The sequence below is a fragment of the Cygnus olor genome, chromosome 5 (assembly GCF_009769625.2).
Source record: "Cygnus olor isolate bCygOlo1 chromosome 5, bCygOlo1.pri.v2, whole genome shotgun sequence".
Taxonomy (NCBI): Eukaryota; Metazoa; Chordata; class Aves; order Anseriformes; family Anatidae; genus Cygnus; species Cygnus olor.
In genome coordinates, this window is record NC_049173.1 from 6,447,326 (window position 1) to 6,463,033 (window position 15,708).

Sequence of the window (15,708 nt, forward strand, 5' to 3'; positions counted from 1 at the left end):
TCTGCTGGGTGGAGAGGAAGGGGAAAAGAGAAGAATAAGTTTGGGACAGGCCTATGGCGTATTGGAACTCAAGAGGGCTGCAGTTGGTTGCATTTGTCTGAAAAAACAAAATCTGCCCCCCCCCCCCCCCAAAAAAAAAAAAAAAAGAAAGCTTGGGCAGTGCAAACATCAGACAAATGTAAATGTAGATCAAAGAAGAAATTTTGTTTTGACCAGAAGCATCTACCATGATGTTACAGCTTTTGGTCTGGCCTTTTGTACTTTGTAGAACCTATACTGCATTTTGCCTTTTTAATTTTATCAATTGAAAGTGGCATATTTTTTTTTACCAGCATGGGCCTTGTTGTAGTTTAGGTTATTTTATACTTTAATTGCTACTTGGCAATTAAAGTAAGCTATAGGAGATGATTCATCTCTGCTAGTAGAAGTTTTTGAAATAACATACCACTAATTGTGTGGTTACAACTTTAATTATGTGACTATCTTAAAACTTCGGATGCTAAAGCACGTTATGTTTTCTGGGTGCTGTATCCAATTTTTTATGAAATAATGAGAAAATAGTGAAACCAGGGTTAATGGAGTAAATAATTTGATAGGTAGCTATGAATATTGAAATTTAGAAAACTTCTTAGAAAATTCCATGGTCGATACACGGACTCTGGGGCAAATCCTACTCTTAAGTTCTTAGCCTCTGACTTGTTAGCTGATTGACATGCTGTCTGATGACCTCTTCTGATCATGAAATAGTAAGCTAGGAACAGCACTTGAAGAGATACCAGTTGAAAAGGTCCAGTTCTGTGGAATGATTCAGAGGCACCATTCTGTGTTGTGAAGATTTATCTTGAAGCATTAATATGGAAAGATTGTGTCTTCCAAGGCTTTTACTGAACTCTGAATTCATTCAGATAATTTTCCAACCATCTGTAATAACAAACAATCTAAAATATGTTCTTCTTCTATTTTAGAGTGCTTATGCAATACCAACTATGGCATTCTCTTTTCTCTGCCATACCTCCGTCTTGCCGATTTACTGTGAGCTCCAGAGGTAATACATGAAAACACAGGCAACATTAATACGTTATGGTAGCTTTCCTGCTATATTTTCCCTAAATTAATCCTGAATGTTCTGAAGTCAGTGCTGTCAAGCAATGCAAACTCAGTAGCCTTCATGTTTTTGGGAGGTGTACAGCTCTAGTCTGTACTGGCTTTTCCTCTCTTACAGGAGAGAAAAGTAGAAAATATGGTTCCATCAGCAATGTCAGTACATTGTCCTGGCCATCTGGAGAAAAAAGGTCATTTGCTAAGGTACTTACTAGTTAGTTTTTATTGCTGTAACTGAAACTGCATTTCACTAGATTCAGTGGATTTTGGCCCAGATTGCCTTCCTGTGTCCGGATATTTATCATCCTTTATAAATCAAAACTTTGATTTAAAAAAACAAAATAAATTTATATGTATATATATATATACACTCACATATATCACTCTGGCATGTCTAAATTCCCTACCACATAGGGACAGTGTTTGTTGTCTGCATGGAAAGTGCACTTTAATTGCAAGATTAAAAATACTTTAAGAAAAACAAGTGTTACTGAGAACATAGACTCAGCAAATAAGTGTGGCCATAAATTAAGAATATGCTTTCTTATGAAAGGCAAGCTGCTATGTTTTTTTAATAATGTAGATTGCATGGTGTTCAATGGTTCACATTAAACAACACTCATTTTCTTTTTTTCTTTTTTTTTTTCATTTTAGTCCATCCAAAAGTAGAATGCAGAATGTAACTGTCACAGGAATTGGCCTGAGTTTCCTAATTTACTTTATGTCTGCTTTGTTTGGGTATCTGACATTTTATGGTAAGTATGTTCTCCAAGTATTCTCTAGAATGCAGGCTAATAATAAATGATGCATGCATTGTCTGGAGAACTTCAGGCTTGTTTATGCATTGATACACTTAAATTCTCAGAAATCTTGGTCCTGTGAAGACTTAAGGATATGCCTGATACTGCAAAGTGTTACAGTCTCATTGACTTCTCAGAGTGTAAGTGAAAGTCATGGTTGTGAGAGAAATTTTGAGATCTGGTGGCAGAGTCTGCTGGTCCAGCAAGTTTGAAACCTCTCTTCTAAGGCTGTATCTTCTAGCAAAATTCATCATGCCTGTTAACCCTGTGATATCCCCACTTGTTTTGTAGTCTCTCAGTAGCGCCGAGGCTGCTGCCTTTTTTGTAAGGGTTGTGACCTTCAGTAAGCTAGCCCTGATGTCATGGAGACATGTAGTTTTGCAGTCATTTTTGCCTTGTCTGATACAGCTTGGCTACAAAGCATGTATTGCTTCCTTGTTTTGTTTTATGCTTTTTACAAATTTTTCAGAACTAGCACTAGCTATTTCACTCAAAATCTGCTGGAAGTTTAGTTCCTTTCCTAAAATAACAGGAAGTTTTATTTTAAAGGATTGAACAAAGCGACTTCTTTGTGATACCTTTTCTTCATGCACAAGGTAAAGATAACCCAGAGGACTCCAGAAAAAATAGGCAAGGAAGATAAGAAAATTGAAAGGGCTGAATCAGACGAAAGGTCCATCTGATTTTGTGGCTTGACTTCAGTGGAGGGCAATGAAAAAGGCTAGGGAAGAATTAAAAAAAAAATTTAAAGCGTAAGATTTGAGTTGGTCTTCCTAGTACATGCTTCCCATCTTCAATAAATTGTGTTCCATGTGGTTCCTGAGCTGGAGGTGGTATCTGCTTGATACATGTTCTGAAGCAAGAAACACACATTTCTTAGAGATGTTGTTGACATAATACCTGATAAAGTAAATATACCTTTTCTATTTACCAAGCAGAAAAGTGGCAGTGAAACTGTCCCTACTAAATTGTATGGATATCTTTCAGTTCCATTTGCTATAGAGCTTACATGACAAGGTACTTGAGTACCAATTTAATAACCCTACGTGGGACCCCTGTATACTTTTGGGAGCAGTTTTTTAGTTGAGTTTAAACACAGGTGACTGCTATTCTCATGTTTTGCAAATACTCAGATTTCCAAACTCTTATCTACATAGTGGCTTTTTAAGGTCCATCAGAATCTTGGCAGAAGTAGGTGTGTGTCTGTTTCATAAAGCAATTTTAGCAGTCTTATATAACAGAGCTAGCAGCTGTTTTGTCATCTTCTGAATGGTTAGCAGTTTGAGAGTGTTTTCATTATTGTCATATAATGTCACAGTGGTGCCATTTCTAGGAAATGTCATTTATCTCTAAGCATCCTGCTTTAAATTTGTTATGGTGTGTTTCGCTTAATGTAGCACACGTTTTCAGATTGAGTTGCCTCTTCTTAGTGATCTGTCTTCCGCAGTTGTATCATGACATCATGTAAGTGCATCACAGTCATCTACGTGGATTTTTCTAATGTCTTCTGAAAACTCACCCTTCATATGGGATGGTCACATGCTAGCCTGTCTGGATTGGAATGAATAAAAATTCTTATAAGGACAGTAAGACAATAACACTGAGGTATTCTGATTAGGACTTGCCTCTCCTTTTCGGAGTGTTTTACATTTCTCGATCGTAGCTTTGGGATAGTGCTTGACAAAGCAGCAAGAATGTTGGCTTTCAGGAGCTAGCAATTCCAGATTTCTAGGAAATTTTGCACCTTGTTTTCCGAGTATTAGTGTATGTCTGACCTTAACTGTCTGAAAATGTTCCCTTGATACTCAGAATCCTTTGAAAAATTACATGGGGAGTCTTGAAACCCCTAATAGCGTATAGGCCGCTGTTACTGTTTCCTAATTTAATTAACTGCCTCCATGTGATTTGTAGGAAAATATAATTTTAAGTGCCGCTGTGAGAGATTCAGGATGAGAGATTCACTGTTAGAGAGTCAGATGAGATCTCCGCAGGAAGATTTAAAAAAAAAAAAAAAAAAAAAGGGAGTCCTACAAACAGTCCCAGTTCCTGTCACCTTCACTGTCATGGTTTCTCTGGGGCAAGGCCTTTTGACTGCAGATTTCTAGTCCGTTTCACTGTGAACATTTCTGGTGTTCTGCAAGCCTGATTTCTTTTAGTAACTGACTCAAGAGCCTAAAACACCAGAACCAACAGTGAATGTTTGTAAGATATTACTTCTTTCCCTTGCAAGCTTCTGCTCCTTTTTTAACTTTTTGGTTGTCTTGTTTAATTAACTTACTTCTTTAAATAGAGAGAATCTGTTCTCTGTTCCTAAAACACCAGTCCAAGAAAATGCAAACCATTTTATTTTAAATGGAAAACAAACAAACAAACAAAAAGTTTCCTCTTTGAAATGAGACATATTTCATCTTTCTGTGGCTCAGAAGTTTTATATTGTTTTCTGTGGATTTGAAACTTCATACACTGACTGGACTTTGAAAACGTGGTCCATTCTGAACTCCAAAAAAGCACACACAGTCAAAGGAGTAGGCTGTTTTCTGGACTCTGACTTTTGCTGTCAGCTTAGCAGTAGTGAAGCTTTTCAGGTTAAAAGGGCAGATGTCTTAGACAAAGGTGGAGGATGCAGGTGCTGATTCATCACTGTCCCACTTCTGCCTTGAGTAGTACAAAAGTAACTTGTGGTGAAGATGTACACACGGTGTACAATACCGTAGTAATTCCACAGTAGACTGGGTTTTGCAAAGCTAAATATGCACGTGATGGAGATCACACTAGATTCACACTCTGAAGAAAGTAGAGCTGTGATACGAAAGCTTTTGGTGTGGTTAGTTGTGTTACCAGCGCAGTCCTCTGTGCTCTGGGTGCTGTAGGAAACCAAATTGCCAGCCTTTAAGTGTCATTGTTTTGCACTTTGCCTCCATTTGGCGTGGAGGAAAATCAGTCTCAAGTGTCAATATAGATTTTTTTTGTTGTTAGAAATACCTTTTAGAAGTATAACTGATGCTAAATATTCTTCTCCATGTCATCCAGCAATACACCAATATATATATATAGGCAGTGGATAAGAAAAGCACACACCCAAGCATAGTTCTGAACATTTCTTCTTTTAAATTAAATTGCAGCTTTTATTTCAAATCGTGAAATTTTTCCTCACAGATCACTTAATGTTTCTGGAAAAATAAAAAAAGGGAAAATGCATTTCAGTCAATTTAGCAAAGCGAATTTGTTCCTGGTTTCTAGTTGAACAAAAAGAATCTGGTGTTGTCTGTTTCATACAAACAGAACAAGTTTTACAGTACTGTATACTTGGCTTCGTTTCATGTATCCTTTTTCTTTACTCGGCAAGACAGCAGACAGCAAAAATAATACAATTTGTTTTTCACACTACTGAAGATTTTTTACTCTGCAAATGGTATTTGTCAACAGGTTTGTACAGCATCAGTACCAAACCAGATCCTCTAAATTGAACTCTAGCAGCCTCCATGCAGGTATTTGGAGCCTAGAAAAGTGAATCCGGAGGTTACGGTATTGCTGACATGTTAGGATTGGAAGAGTTGTGTAAAGACTTAATCAGTCAAGTTGCATTTTCTTTATTAGTGAAATGAAGCCCCTGCTTAAGTTTCAGGCCCTTTGTCAAGTGTCAGTATATCTGGGAGTCCAGACTTTGACTAAACCCACGTTTTAATTTGTGAATGGTGCTTTTTGTTATCTGTTGAAAATATTCCCATAGAAAAGATTTAAGACTTGTGGATACCAATATCTGTATGTTTTCTTTAGTTCTGTGTGAGATGTTTTCAGGAGGTTTCTAGACTTTACCTGTGTTGTTAGCTCATCGTTTCAAGCCACTAAAACTTGTCTTTTATTTTAAGCCTAGCTAATGTGGCAAAATTCAGGTAAGTTTAAACATTGCCTGAATAGTGAGTGGATTGAAAGTTTCAGAACACGTATCTACAAGGTTGGAATATCTTTTTAATCCTTCCTCCTCCATATTTGTATCTTCTCTTAGATGGCTTTGGATTCAGCAGAGGCTTTATAGGGTCTTGCCTTTTGAAGGTTTTATTATTATCATTATTATTTTATTTTTTTTTTTTTAAGTTTTCTCTGGGTTATGTATCAGTTAGAGCTGGTATATCAGTGATACTTCTGTGTGCCCCCTCCCACTCTGCATTAGTTCCAAGCAAAATGATCAATTTGAATGTAAGCTTAATATGCGTTGCTAATTATTTCACTGTTAGGTCTCAGGTGATTAAGAAAATAATTAATTTTTCTGTTTTTCAGACAAAGTAGACTCTGAATTGCTGCAAAGTTACAACAAGTACCTGCCACATGATACTGTCATCCTGACTGTTAAATTAGCCGTACTGTTTGCTGTGCTTTTGACAGTCCCTCTAATCCACTTCCCAGTAAGTACTCCTAAACATTTTTAAGATGGCATAAGCAATGGTAACACTAATGCTTTGCAGACTGAAATATTTGAGTCACATCTAGTCTTGCGTATCTTATTCACTTGTCAAGTGATTGATCAAAGACCACATATTTGCATACGTTCCATGAGAGCTCCAAAATAACAACTAACCACTAAGCTAATTTGTGCTCTTGAGACAGATTTCAAATTAAAACTAGCCCACAGCATTGTTTTTAATTTAGAGAATTCAGAACTTCTAAAGTTTATTTAGTTTGATTTTTTTCCTCTTAGATTGAGTTTTGCTGACTTGGATTTTCCTTTCTACACGCACGCACACGCACACAAACAAACTTACACTTGAAAACTTAATTTCATTGTAAATTGAAAACACATATTGACTTATTTCACCACTGGAGAAAAAAACACGTTAGCTTATCAATACCATGGTAGGTTTGAGAGAATTCATTCGGTTATGACAAAAAAATAATAAAAAATAAAAATAAAAAAGCAACAGTTAAAACTATGTATATATAGGTAGTGTATAGATTACATACAAGTTGGCAGCAGTGTTACTTCCTAACAAGCATGCTCAGAGACATAAGATTATCCCCAAACCTTTTATTGTCCATGCAAATAAGGAATTGTTCCTTAAGACTAAGGGCCCACATGATAAATATTGCCTTAATACTTTAGTTATTTCCATGCTACAGAAAGACAAAACTTCATTTAACTATTACCAAATTATTTTTGCATTTGATTTAAAATGTTCTTTCACATCTGAAATGATACAATTCTTGTTTATGAAATTGAAATAAGATTAAAATATATGCATTTATTTAGCCATGCAATGTTTCTCTTCCTTTTATGCAGGCAAGGAAAGCAGTATTGATGCTATTTTTCTCTCATATTCCTGTGTCATGGATTTGCCATATCTTTGTCACTTTAGCACTGAATACAATTGTTGTTTTGTTTGCCATGTATGTGCCAGACATTAAAAACATGTTTGGAGTAGTTGGTAAGTTGTTGTTTGTTTTTTTTTTTTATTTTTATTTTTATTCAAGAAATTCAGTATTATGATGAGCTAGTATATTTTAATCTTGTTCCAAGTAAAATCTTACTTTCTGTTTTTTAAAGGTTCAACCACGTCAACATGTTTGCTTTTTATATATCCTGGACTATTTTATCTGAAGCTTAGCAGAGAGGACTTTCTATCACCACAGAAACTTGGGGTATGCTTTTTTTCAACTTGTGCTAATTATATTTAAAGAAGCTTATTCTAGATACATTTTAATGCACTGTAGAGCATGTAATCCAAGGGGCAAAGTTCCTGTTTTCATTGCAGTTTGCAAAATCTGTGAGCATTTTCTTTTATCATTCGTGTTAGCTCTGCTGTTTCTGAAACTCCTTTTTTACAAGACCTCTTAGAGTAGCAGTATGTCTGTGGGCTGGACCACTGATCTGAATACATGCTTTTCCCTATAGTTTTCAGATGTCAACTTTTAATTCAGTTTCTCTTTGTTTTTTACGCATTACTCTGATGTTGTTTGGGCAGCTGGGACAAAGCCGAACTGCATTTAAGTGAAACAGTGTTTATGCTTGTTTTCTGTGTAAGCCTTCTGAAAAACATGGTGATTTTTTTTCCTTTATGGTTTCTCTTTTGGCACAGTATTTTAAGCTCTAGTTGGAATTTGTGCGGCAGCCTGCTTTTTGCGCTATAACTCTGCTTCTTTTTAACCACTGCTCAGCAGAACAACTCTGTGACAGTGTCTAAAATGCCAACAAACTGCTTATACGTAGATTATCTGCTATTCCTATGATTCACAGGGCTGCTCTTGTGTTGATAAATTAGAGAACCTGAAAGAAAATTTTGTGATGAGGCTCTTCTGACCATTTAAAGTCTTAAGTAGGCACAAAAAATTGGGGGCCTTGTTAGAAATTCACAATCTATTGTATGCTGAACTGTGGTTTCCTTATTGTAACCTGGCTGTTCAGAAATATAAAGAATCCATTGTCATTTAAATTTTGGTAAAATACAAATTCAGTTTCTTAATTCATTCAGAGCTCTAAAGGGCTAATTATGGTTTTTTTGTGTGTTTTTTTTTTTTTTTTCCAAGCATGTCCATCTATGCAGTTTTCATACTGATACTGCGAGCAAACTAAACTGTTCTAGGAGTTCCCAGAGGAACCATCTCAGGGCAGACTTAGTTTCATTTCACCCTAAGCAGACACCTTGTATTTGAAGACTGAATAATTGCAGAGTAAAAGATTATTTGAAAAGACACTGTTTAAACCTGTCCTTACAGGTTTTTTCATCATCAGTCATAAGCTTTAGAAATGTAAAATGCTTTCTTCAGTAAAACATTAATTTTTCTCTTTCTTTATTCACAGGCATGTGCACTGGTTATTTTTGGCATTTGTGTTGGTCTTCTCAGTTTAGTTCTAATAATTTTCAATTGGATTAATCAGTAACAGCATATTGTTACTGACTGAAGTGGGCTTCAGGAGGACATCAAGAACCAGAGATATGTCAAAACTACTGAAATGAATGCTGAACATCCTAAAGAAATCACTGTCGAAGAAATAATCCTCTGGTTTTTAGTCCATTAGTAAGGTTCTTTCTTTAATCTTGAGAAGGAACTCACTTCAGTTATTGCACAGTAAGTCTTTGTCATTCTAAAATATTAGTTTTTAATGATGTAATCATGACAGGTAAAAAGATCTCTTGAGAATTTCTGCAATGCAAAAACAGTTTAGTGCACATGGTGAACAAAAGCAGAACCTTGAAATAACTTTTCTTTTAGAGAGAATGATATGGACAGATTTTATATCAATCATGATGTGCATGCCACACATTATCCTAACTGTGAAAGACTTCTGTTGCTTGAATAATTTCCAAAACTTCAGCCAGTTCATATAAAGAACTTCCTGATTCCAAATGTTCACCCTAATTTATCCAAATATGGATTCAGAAACCAAGAGCCTTAGCCCAGTTTAATGGGCACATCGTGGTAATTGTTTTCTTGAATACAGTTTTATACCTCTGTGTACTTGAATCATATTGAAGTAATTTTTAAATTAGAAGCTTTTGCCCATCTAGCTTAATAGGTTTTAGTAGCATTAGGAAGTCTCAATTTTCAAGTTAAAAATAGATATCTCTCAATTAATGTCTGCTTTTGAATGTTATTCAATCCACCTCACTATTCCTGATGGTGGAAAACGTTTCTTTTTCTCTCTTACTCCCATTTCTACTAGTGTTTCATGTTTGAAATAGAGCATATCTATATGTTATGTACTGCTGTGTGTCAGAGGAGGTTTGGGCTTGAAATGTGAAATTCTGCCTGTGTTGAAGTCAAAGGAAATTTTACGTTTATGGGACCTTAGTTTTACCTCAGATCTCTAAAATTTAATGTACACTTCTGTAATTCTTTCTTGGTCTAAATGGAACGTGACTGCAATTTTCAACACCAACTGGGCTCTGGTATGTATGGTATTGGGTGCCCACCGCAAAAGTTCCTCATATCTTCCACTGCTTTCATTCTACTAATATCATGGTAAACCTTCTTAAATTTGTTACTATCAGATGGAACAGGATGGCTTTAAAATAACCTAATCTCTTTAGAGACTATATGCCCTAAAGAAGTTAAGCCTCCCCAGGAACGGCTTGCGTAAAGTTAAGAAATTAGACCTCAGACTCAAATGGCTTGATTTAGAGAGTGGGAAAGTTCTTCATCATTTCCAGATGCAGTATTTCTTTTAATTTAGGTTAGCACTTTTACATCTGAGAATTGGTATAAGACACAAGCAAAACATAGCAAAGTAATTTATCTATGTAATTTGGACGCAGCTAGTAAGTGCCATTTATATTTTCTTTCTGTCCATAAGGTGCACAGTTAGCACACCTTTCTCTAGCTGGAAAATCCTGCTGAAACAATGCTGTTAATATGTTGATGTATGTTTTATCATTTGAGATAGGGAAGATGCCCCAGTAAATTGGCATTTCTAACTTCTTAGCAGCAGGTCTGTGTTATTGAGCTCCAGTGCAAACAGATCACTCAACTCTCGGGATCTGTAAGATGTTTTTCACTTCTGATAGATGGCCTGAAGGCACCCAGGTGGTGTTGGTTGTGCAGCTTGGTACTGCTTCAGGAATCCTTTGTGCCTCGGGAATTTTCTTCTGCTTAGGAGTTTAATACAGAAATAGACTTGAGTGGTGAAGCACAGGCAGTAACTCAGAAGTTTTGTTGAATCCCCGTTCTGTAGGAATTGGTATACTATCTTCTGGAAAAGATTGCAGTCATTTTTATCACAAAGCTTCTAGCAGAGGTTTCATGATGCAAGGTGAGCCATCTAAGAGTTTGTCACTTCCAGAAACAGCATTCCACTCTTGGCCAGAAGGTCACAACTCCTTCTAGGGCACCAGCACTGGCGGTGGCTCCTGCTCAGTGTGTTTAACTAGCAGAAAGCCCGTGTGACCAGGAGATGTGACAAGTTATCTGCCAAAAAAAAAGAGTGAGCTCTTTTAGGGTGGAGGGAGTAGGACTGCCTTTTTGTGCAGCAGCAGCCACTAGATGAGTGTTTTTCTCACAAACCTCACACTTGACCTGCTGAAGCAATCTGTGCACACAGAGCATGCCTCCAACTCAAGAGGTCTCTGGCCTCCTGGGATCGAGGGGTCAATCAGACAGCTTCTCATCATTGTGTGAGTATTAGGGATTGAGGCTCTGCATCTTGCCTTTGTTCTCGCAGTTCTTTTTCAACTCTGCATAACCAGGTATAGCCACCTTACTGGCTGTGGCTACCCTCTAATAGCTGTTTGATAGGCTTTGGGGTTCACTATAGAGGTGAACTATAGGGGTTCATCCACACTGGCTTTCTCTTGACAGTAGTGTAAGAAGCTAAAAATCTGCTTTCTTAAAGTGTATCTTGAGAAATCGATGATAGCAGTAGATCAAGAAATTATTTTCTGACTGAACCAAAACTTTTTAGGAAAACAGGAGATGTGTCAATGAAGTATAGATGTTTTGGTTTTGGGGTTTGTTTGTGTTTTTTTTTTTTTTTCCAGATGCTAGGAATTAGGAGGAATATTTCTTAGAATTGGGAGGTTTTATGGAAATTCTTTCTCATTTATCATATGCTCTTGTAGTTTACTATTGAGTGGAAGTTGTAAGACATCATTGCAGTCACTTTATTTTAAACTCTAAACAGCAGGACTTAACAAAGAAGATTTATATCATCTGTGAAGGTGCTGAAAGTTGTCAAAGTTTTGCTAAGCCTTTGCTCTTACTTTCTCCTGAAAAAGCTGAGTCTTGCCCTGCACTGCAATCCTCTGCTCGTACGCAGACAGCTGGGTTTGTGTACATCATGTTAAAAAATGGGGACTCACAGAATACCTGAAATAAGGTGTCAGTTTTACAGTTGATCCCTGTAATGCTATGGAAATCACTACAATTGTTTTTAATCCGTGGGTACGCAAGCCTGGCTATTAACTAACTGTCCTGGTAGGTAGGCTCTGGAATGATGAATACCAGTGTGTGAAGTTAATACACTGTGAGGATGAAGGGAAGCAATTTGCACCTCTGCTGGAGCTCTGTTATTACATTTTGGCTGCAGTACAGGAAGGATAGGAGCACATGGCTTTGCAGAATGCGTTATCTTCCACTTGAAAAGAGATGGAAATACTGCTACTTTTAAGAAGCTTGGATGATACATAACTTAAAATGTGGGGAGAGGGGCAGAAAGAGAAAGGGCTCAGAAAAAGGTGCAAGCATTTTCCACTATGAAAAAACAAAGCAAGAACACTATTTTTATCCTCTGAATCTCCCACAGACTCTTCTGTTCATTATGGCTGTGTAAGGGTTTCACTACCGTTGTACACAAGCATGAGGTTTTTTGAGCTGAATGTACACCTGCTCTGGAGCTTTCTGCTGAGTCATGTGCTGCTAAATATATTTTTCTTCTTGTGTACAGATTTTGTTGGCTATATTTCCACATTTCTAAATTTTAGTGGTTCTACTTTATTATCTGTAGCTACCATTTCTGAACTCACTTGGCAACGTTGCCTTTCCCCAGATGAACAAGAAGAACAATGTAGAGATGAAAATTATTTGGTAGCCTTTGATTTGTTTCCACTCATTCTCCTATTTCCATACCTTGCCAGTTTAAGAGCTGCTCACGTTTCAGATGGACTGTGGTAAACTGGGTGCGGAGAGTGTGCAAGCAGCATTACAGAAATGAGTACTGCAAAACAAGAGTGTTCTTAACCTGTCTTAGTATTGTGGCAAATGCTCCTGTTTTACTCCATGTTTCTAAGCAGTTTGCATTCTTAATACTCACCTTCATTGCAGTAAGTTTGTTTAAAATTTTTTCATGGCCCTGTGTAGTGAAAACTGAGACACTGAAACCATCCTGTTCTCTCTGTCATTCCTTTCCCCTTCCCTCCATTTCAGTTTTGCATTAATCACAGAATTGTAGGGGTTGAAAGGGACCTCGAAAGATCATCGGGTCCAACCCCCCTGCCAAAGCAGGTTCCTTAGAGCAGGCCAGTTCTGTGGCTCTGGGCAGGAACGTGCCACTATGAGCACTCCACATGGTCATTATGGGGAGTGCAGCGTGGGTGAATGGTCTGCCCTTAGTCATGCCTTGTGGCTCTGGTTTTCACTAGGTGTCTACAGCTGGTCATTGCCAAAGGTCAGTGCTAGATGCAGGCAAGCCTTTATGGTGTGTGCCCGTCATGTCTGTCCTTGTAAGAATTTGTCTTTTTGGAACATGGAGATATCATAACTTAGTAACAGGGGAAGCCTGTGCTGATCTGGAGTTCTTAAATCATTTTTGTCACACGGAGTGTACTCAAGGTGCCATATTTCCTGCCCCTGCGATCCTCCTAATGAGGAAAAATGCGTGATGGTCCAATTGAGCTGCTAGGGCAAGTGCTGAATCCTGCCCAGCTTGTAAACGCATTGTTTCCATGAGGGAGGATATGGGCTTGTACTTCATTACTGTATGAACAGTATGTTCATTACTGGTGCTGCACAAATAATCACTTCGGTATGGATCTGGAAGTCAGTGCTCCAAAAGCTGCAGTGCAGGGAGGCTGCAAGTACCTCCACTGGCATCTCCCTTGGGCACCAGTAGAGCAGGATTACTGTGGGCTTTTTGCCTGACCTAATATGGCCAGTTCTGTTTAAAATAAATTCCTAAAATTAATTTTAGGATTAATCGTAAAGAACACGAACCATTTTCATTAGCATCAGCTGATGCTCTTTCAGTATTACATAGGATATGTGAGGACAGAATCGTGCCTGTTTTGGATACAAACGATTAATTGCTTTGCCATCGATGCAGATGTGTACCTTTCTCGTAAGCCAGCTCCCGAGCTCTTACTGAGCCAAAGTGAGGTTCAAAATTCTGAATCCTGCTAATTCAGCAGCCTGGGATCTTTATTTGGCTTACATTGATATTTGTATAAACAACAGAAGGGGATGGACATTTTACCACTGCAAATGCTTGAAGATAATCAAGTTGTTTCCAAATGTCCCTACGGGGATGAAGATTAGTGTTACCTCTGTAGTGGGCATCCTAATGTGCTCTCAGAGATTCAACTTTCGATCAGCCCAGGAGCTAAAGTAACATTGATTGCTGCAGAACTCCTTTCCTAATTAGATTTAACACTTAACCCAAAATTGTTGTTTTACAGTTGACTTCAATGTTGAAAGCATTCATTATAGTTGTTCTGCGTACTGAGAAACCGTGAGGCATATCACTGCCTAATGACTGCCAGTGGCAGACAGTTTTCAGTATTAAAAAAGAGCTGCCTAACTTCTACAGTTTGTGGTGATGTTTTTTGTGTTTGTGTTTCAGTAGTGCTCATTCAACCGTGCTTAATGTGGAGTTGAAATTCTGTTGAAAATAAAAAATAAAAATCATCTGTATGTAAAAAAGGCCTAGCTGATGTCTGACCTGTGTGTTGTGCAACATGTTTCCTATTCTGAATTCCCTGTGGAACAGCTAGGGTATGTTCCGAAAAAGCAGAAAATAAAGAACAGTATTTGCATAACTTGTTTGCTTGTCATCTTTCCTTCCCCGTGCCATGTGCGTAGCCTGCCCGCTTAGCGAAGCAAACCTGGTGCTGGGTTCTCTGCCCTCGGTTCCTGAAGTGCGATGGCGTTGCTGTTAGCTCCAGCTCGGGCTGTAGCATTTCTCTAGCCAGGGAAGGGTGATTTCCTTAAAATCATTCCTGGTTCGCTGTGTTCTCCTGTGTAATCATCTGTGATTCCTCATTCCAAGCACCGATGTCTTGCAGCACCCAGCTTGCAATGAATGTGAGATGTGCTCCAGGAGGCTGCTGCTCATTGCTCCTCCAGGACCTGTCAGCTCTCAGCAGAGTTTGATTTTACTCTTTGAGCTATGCTCCAAAATGTAAAGGGTGCAGAGAATTGCAGTAGAATTCCTCATAGGTATTGGTTTCATCCACAGCAACCCTGCGTCTGTTTTGCTTCTGTGAAACGAGAACCAGCAGAAGAGATGTGAGTGGCCACAGCCACACAGCGTGCCCCATGCCAGCGCTGCCTCCAGGCATGGATGGTGGGAGCCGGGCAGGGCAAAGCAGGTGGAAAACTGCTCATAGAAACCCACGTGGGAAGGGCATTTTTGTGCAGCAAGGTGAGGGGCGGCCGGGGAAGGCAGAACATTTCTTTAAGGAGCAGTAGCAAGAGGGGTGATGGCTGCACTGGAAGGGCTCTGGAGCAGGGCCATGGTTTTGGGTTGTAAATCACAGAGCTCTCTGATTGCTGTCCAGGCTGACAACCTGCGAGCACAACCCCAAGCACTCTGCGAAGTCTAAGGGAGTCTTGAATTGAATAGGAGAGAAAAATGGACAAACCTCATCAGTGTACTACTGGCTTGATTCCAGAGCTGTATGAATGCAAGTGTGCTCGTCACACGGAAATGAACATCAGCAAATTTGTGTTTACTTAATAACATTTGCCCCAACTAGAATTGGTACCAAATAGCCCCAGAGCTGCCTTTTTCAAGTGCGATGCTTTATTTTGTCCTGCACCACACCAGCTGCTTATACCTGTTTCTGTTGCTGAGTGGGTCCTGTCCGGGCTTGGCATTTCGCTTGCCTCCAGCATAGCTGCTTGCATGTTAGTGGTTTACACAGCAGCCCTAAGACGCCAGGCAGCTTGCTGCACCTGGTTTAAATTTAAAGCTCGTTTGCACATGATGTCACACTTTTATTGTCAGCATGGTGAAGGTCAAGACAGTTCATTTTGGGAAGGTTTGCATTGTTGAGTCTTTACAGTGCAGCCATTAATGCCTTAACCATCTGATTTACATTTCAGTTTTCTGGCATGATGTAATCAAAGGCACTAGATTTATACGAAGAACAGAAGGCTGGTGTGG

General features: G+C 38.5%; 1 protein-coding gene across 1 annotated transcript in view; it reads left to right on the forward strand.

Moving 5' to 3' along the window:
• Positions 1-14,352, forward strand: part of SLC38A6 (solute carrier family 38 member 6) — a 45,121-nt gene extending 30,769 nt beyond the window's left edge. The window contains exons 11-16 of the mRNA XM_040560563.1: positions 966-1,045; positions 1,756-1,856; positions 6,180-6,304; positions 7,177-7,321; positions 7,441-7,535; positions 8,695-14,352. Coding sequence (XP_040416497.1) covers positions 966-1,045; positions 1,756-1,856; positions 6,180-6,304; positions 7,177-7,321; positions 7,441-7,535; positions 8,695-8,775 — 627 coding nt within the window. The 3' untranslated portion in view covers positions 8,776-14,352. The remainder of the gene's footprint in view (positions 1-965; positions 1,046-1,755; positions 1,857-6,179; positions 6,305-7,176; positions 7,322-7,440; positions 7,536-8,694) is intronic.
• The last annotated feature ends 1,356 nt before the right edge of the window (positions 14,353-15,708 follow it).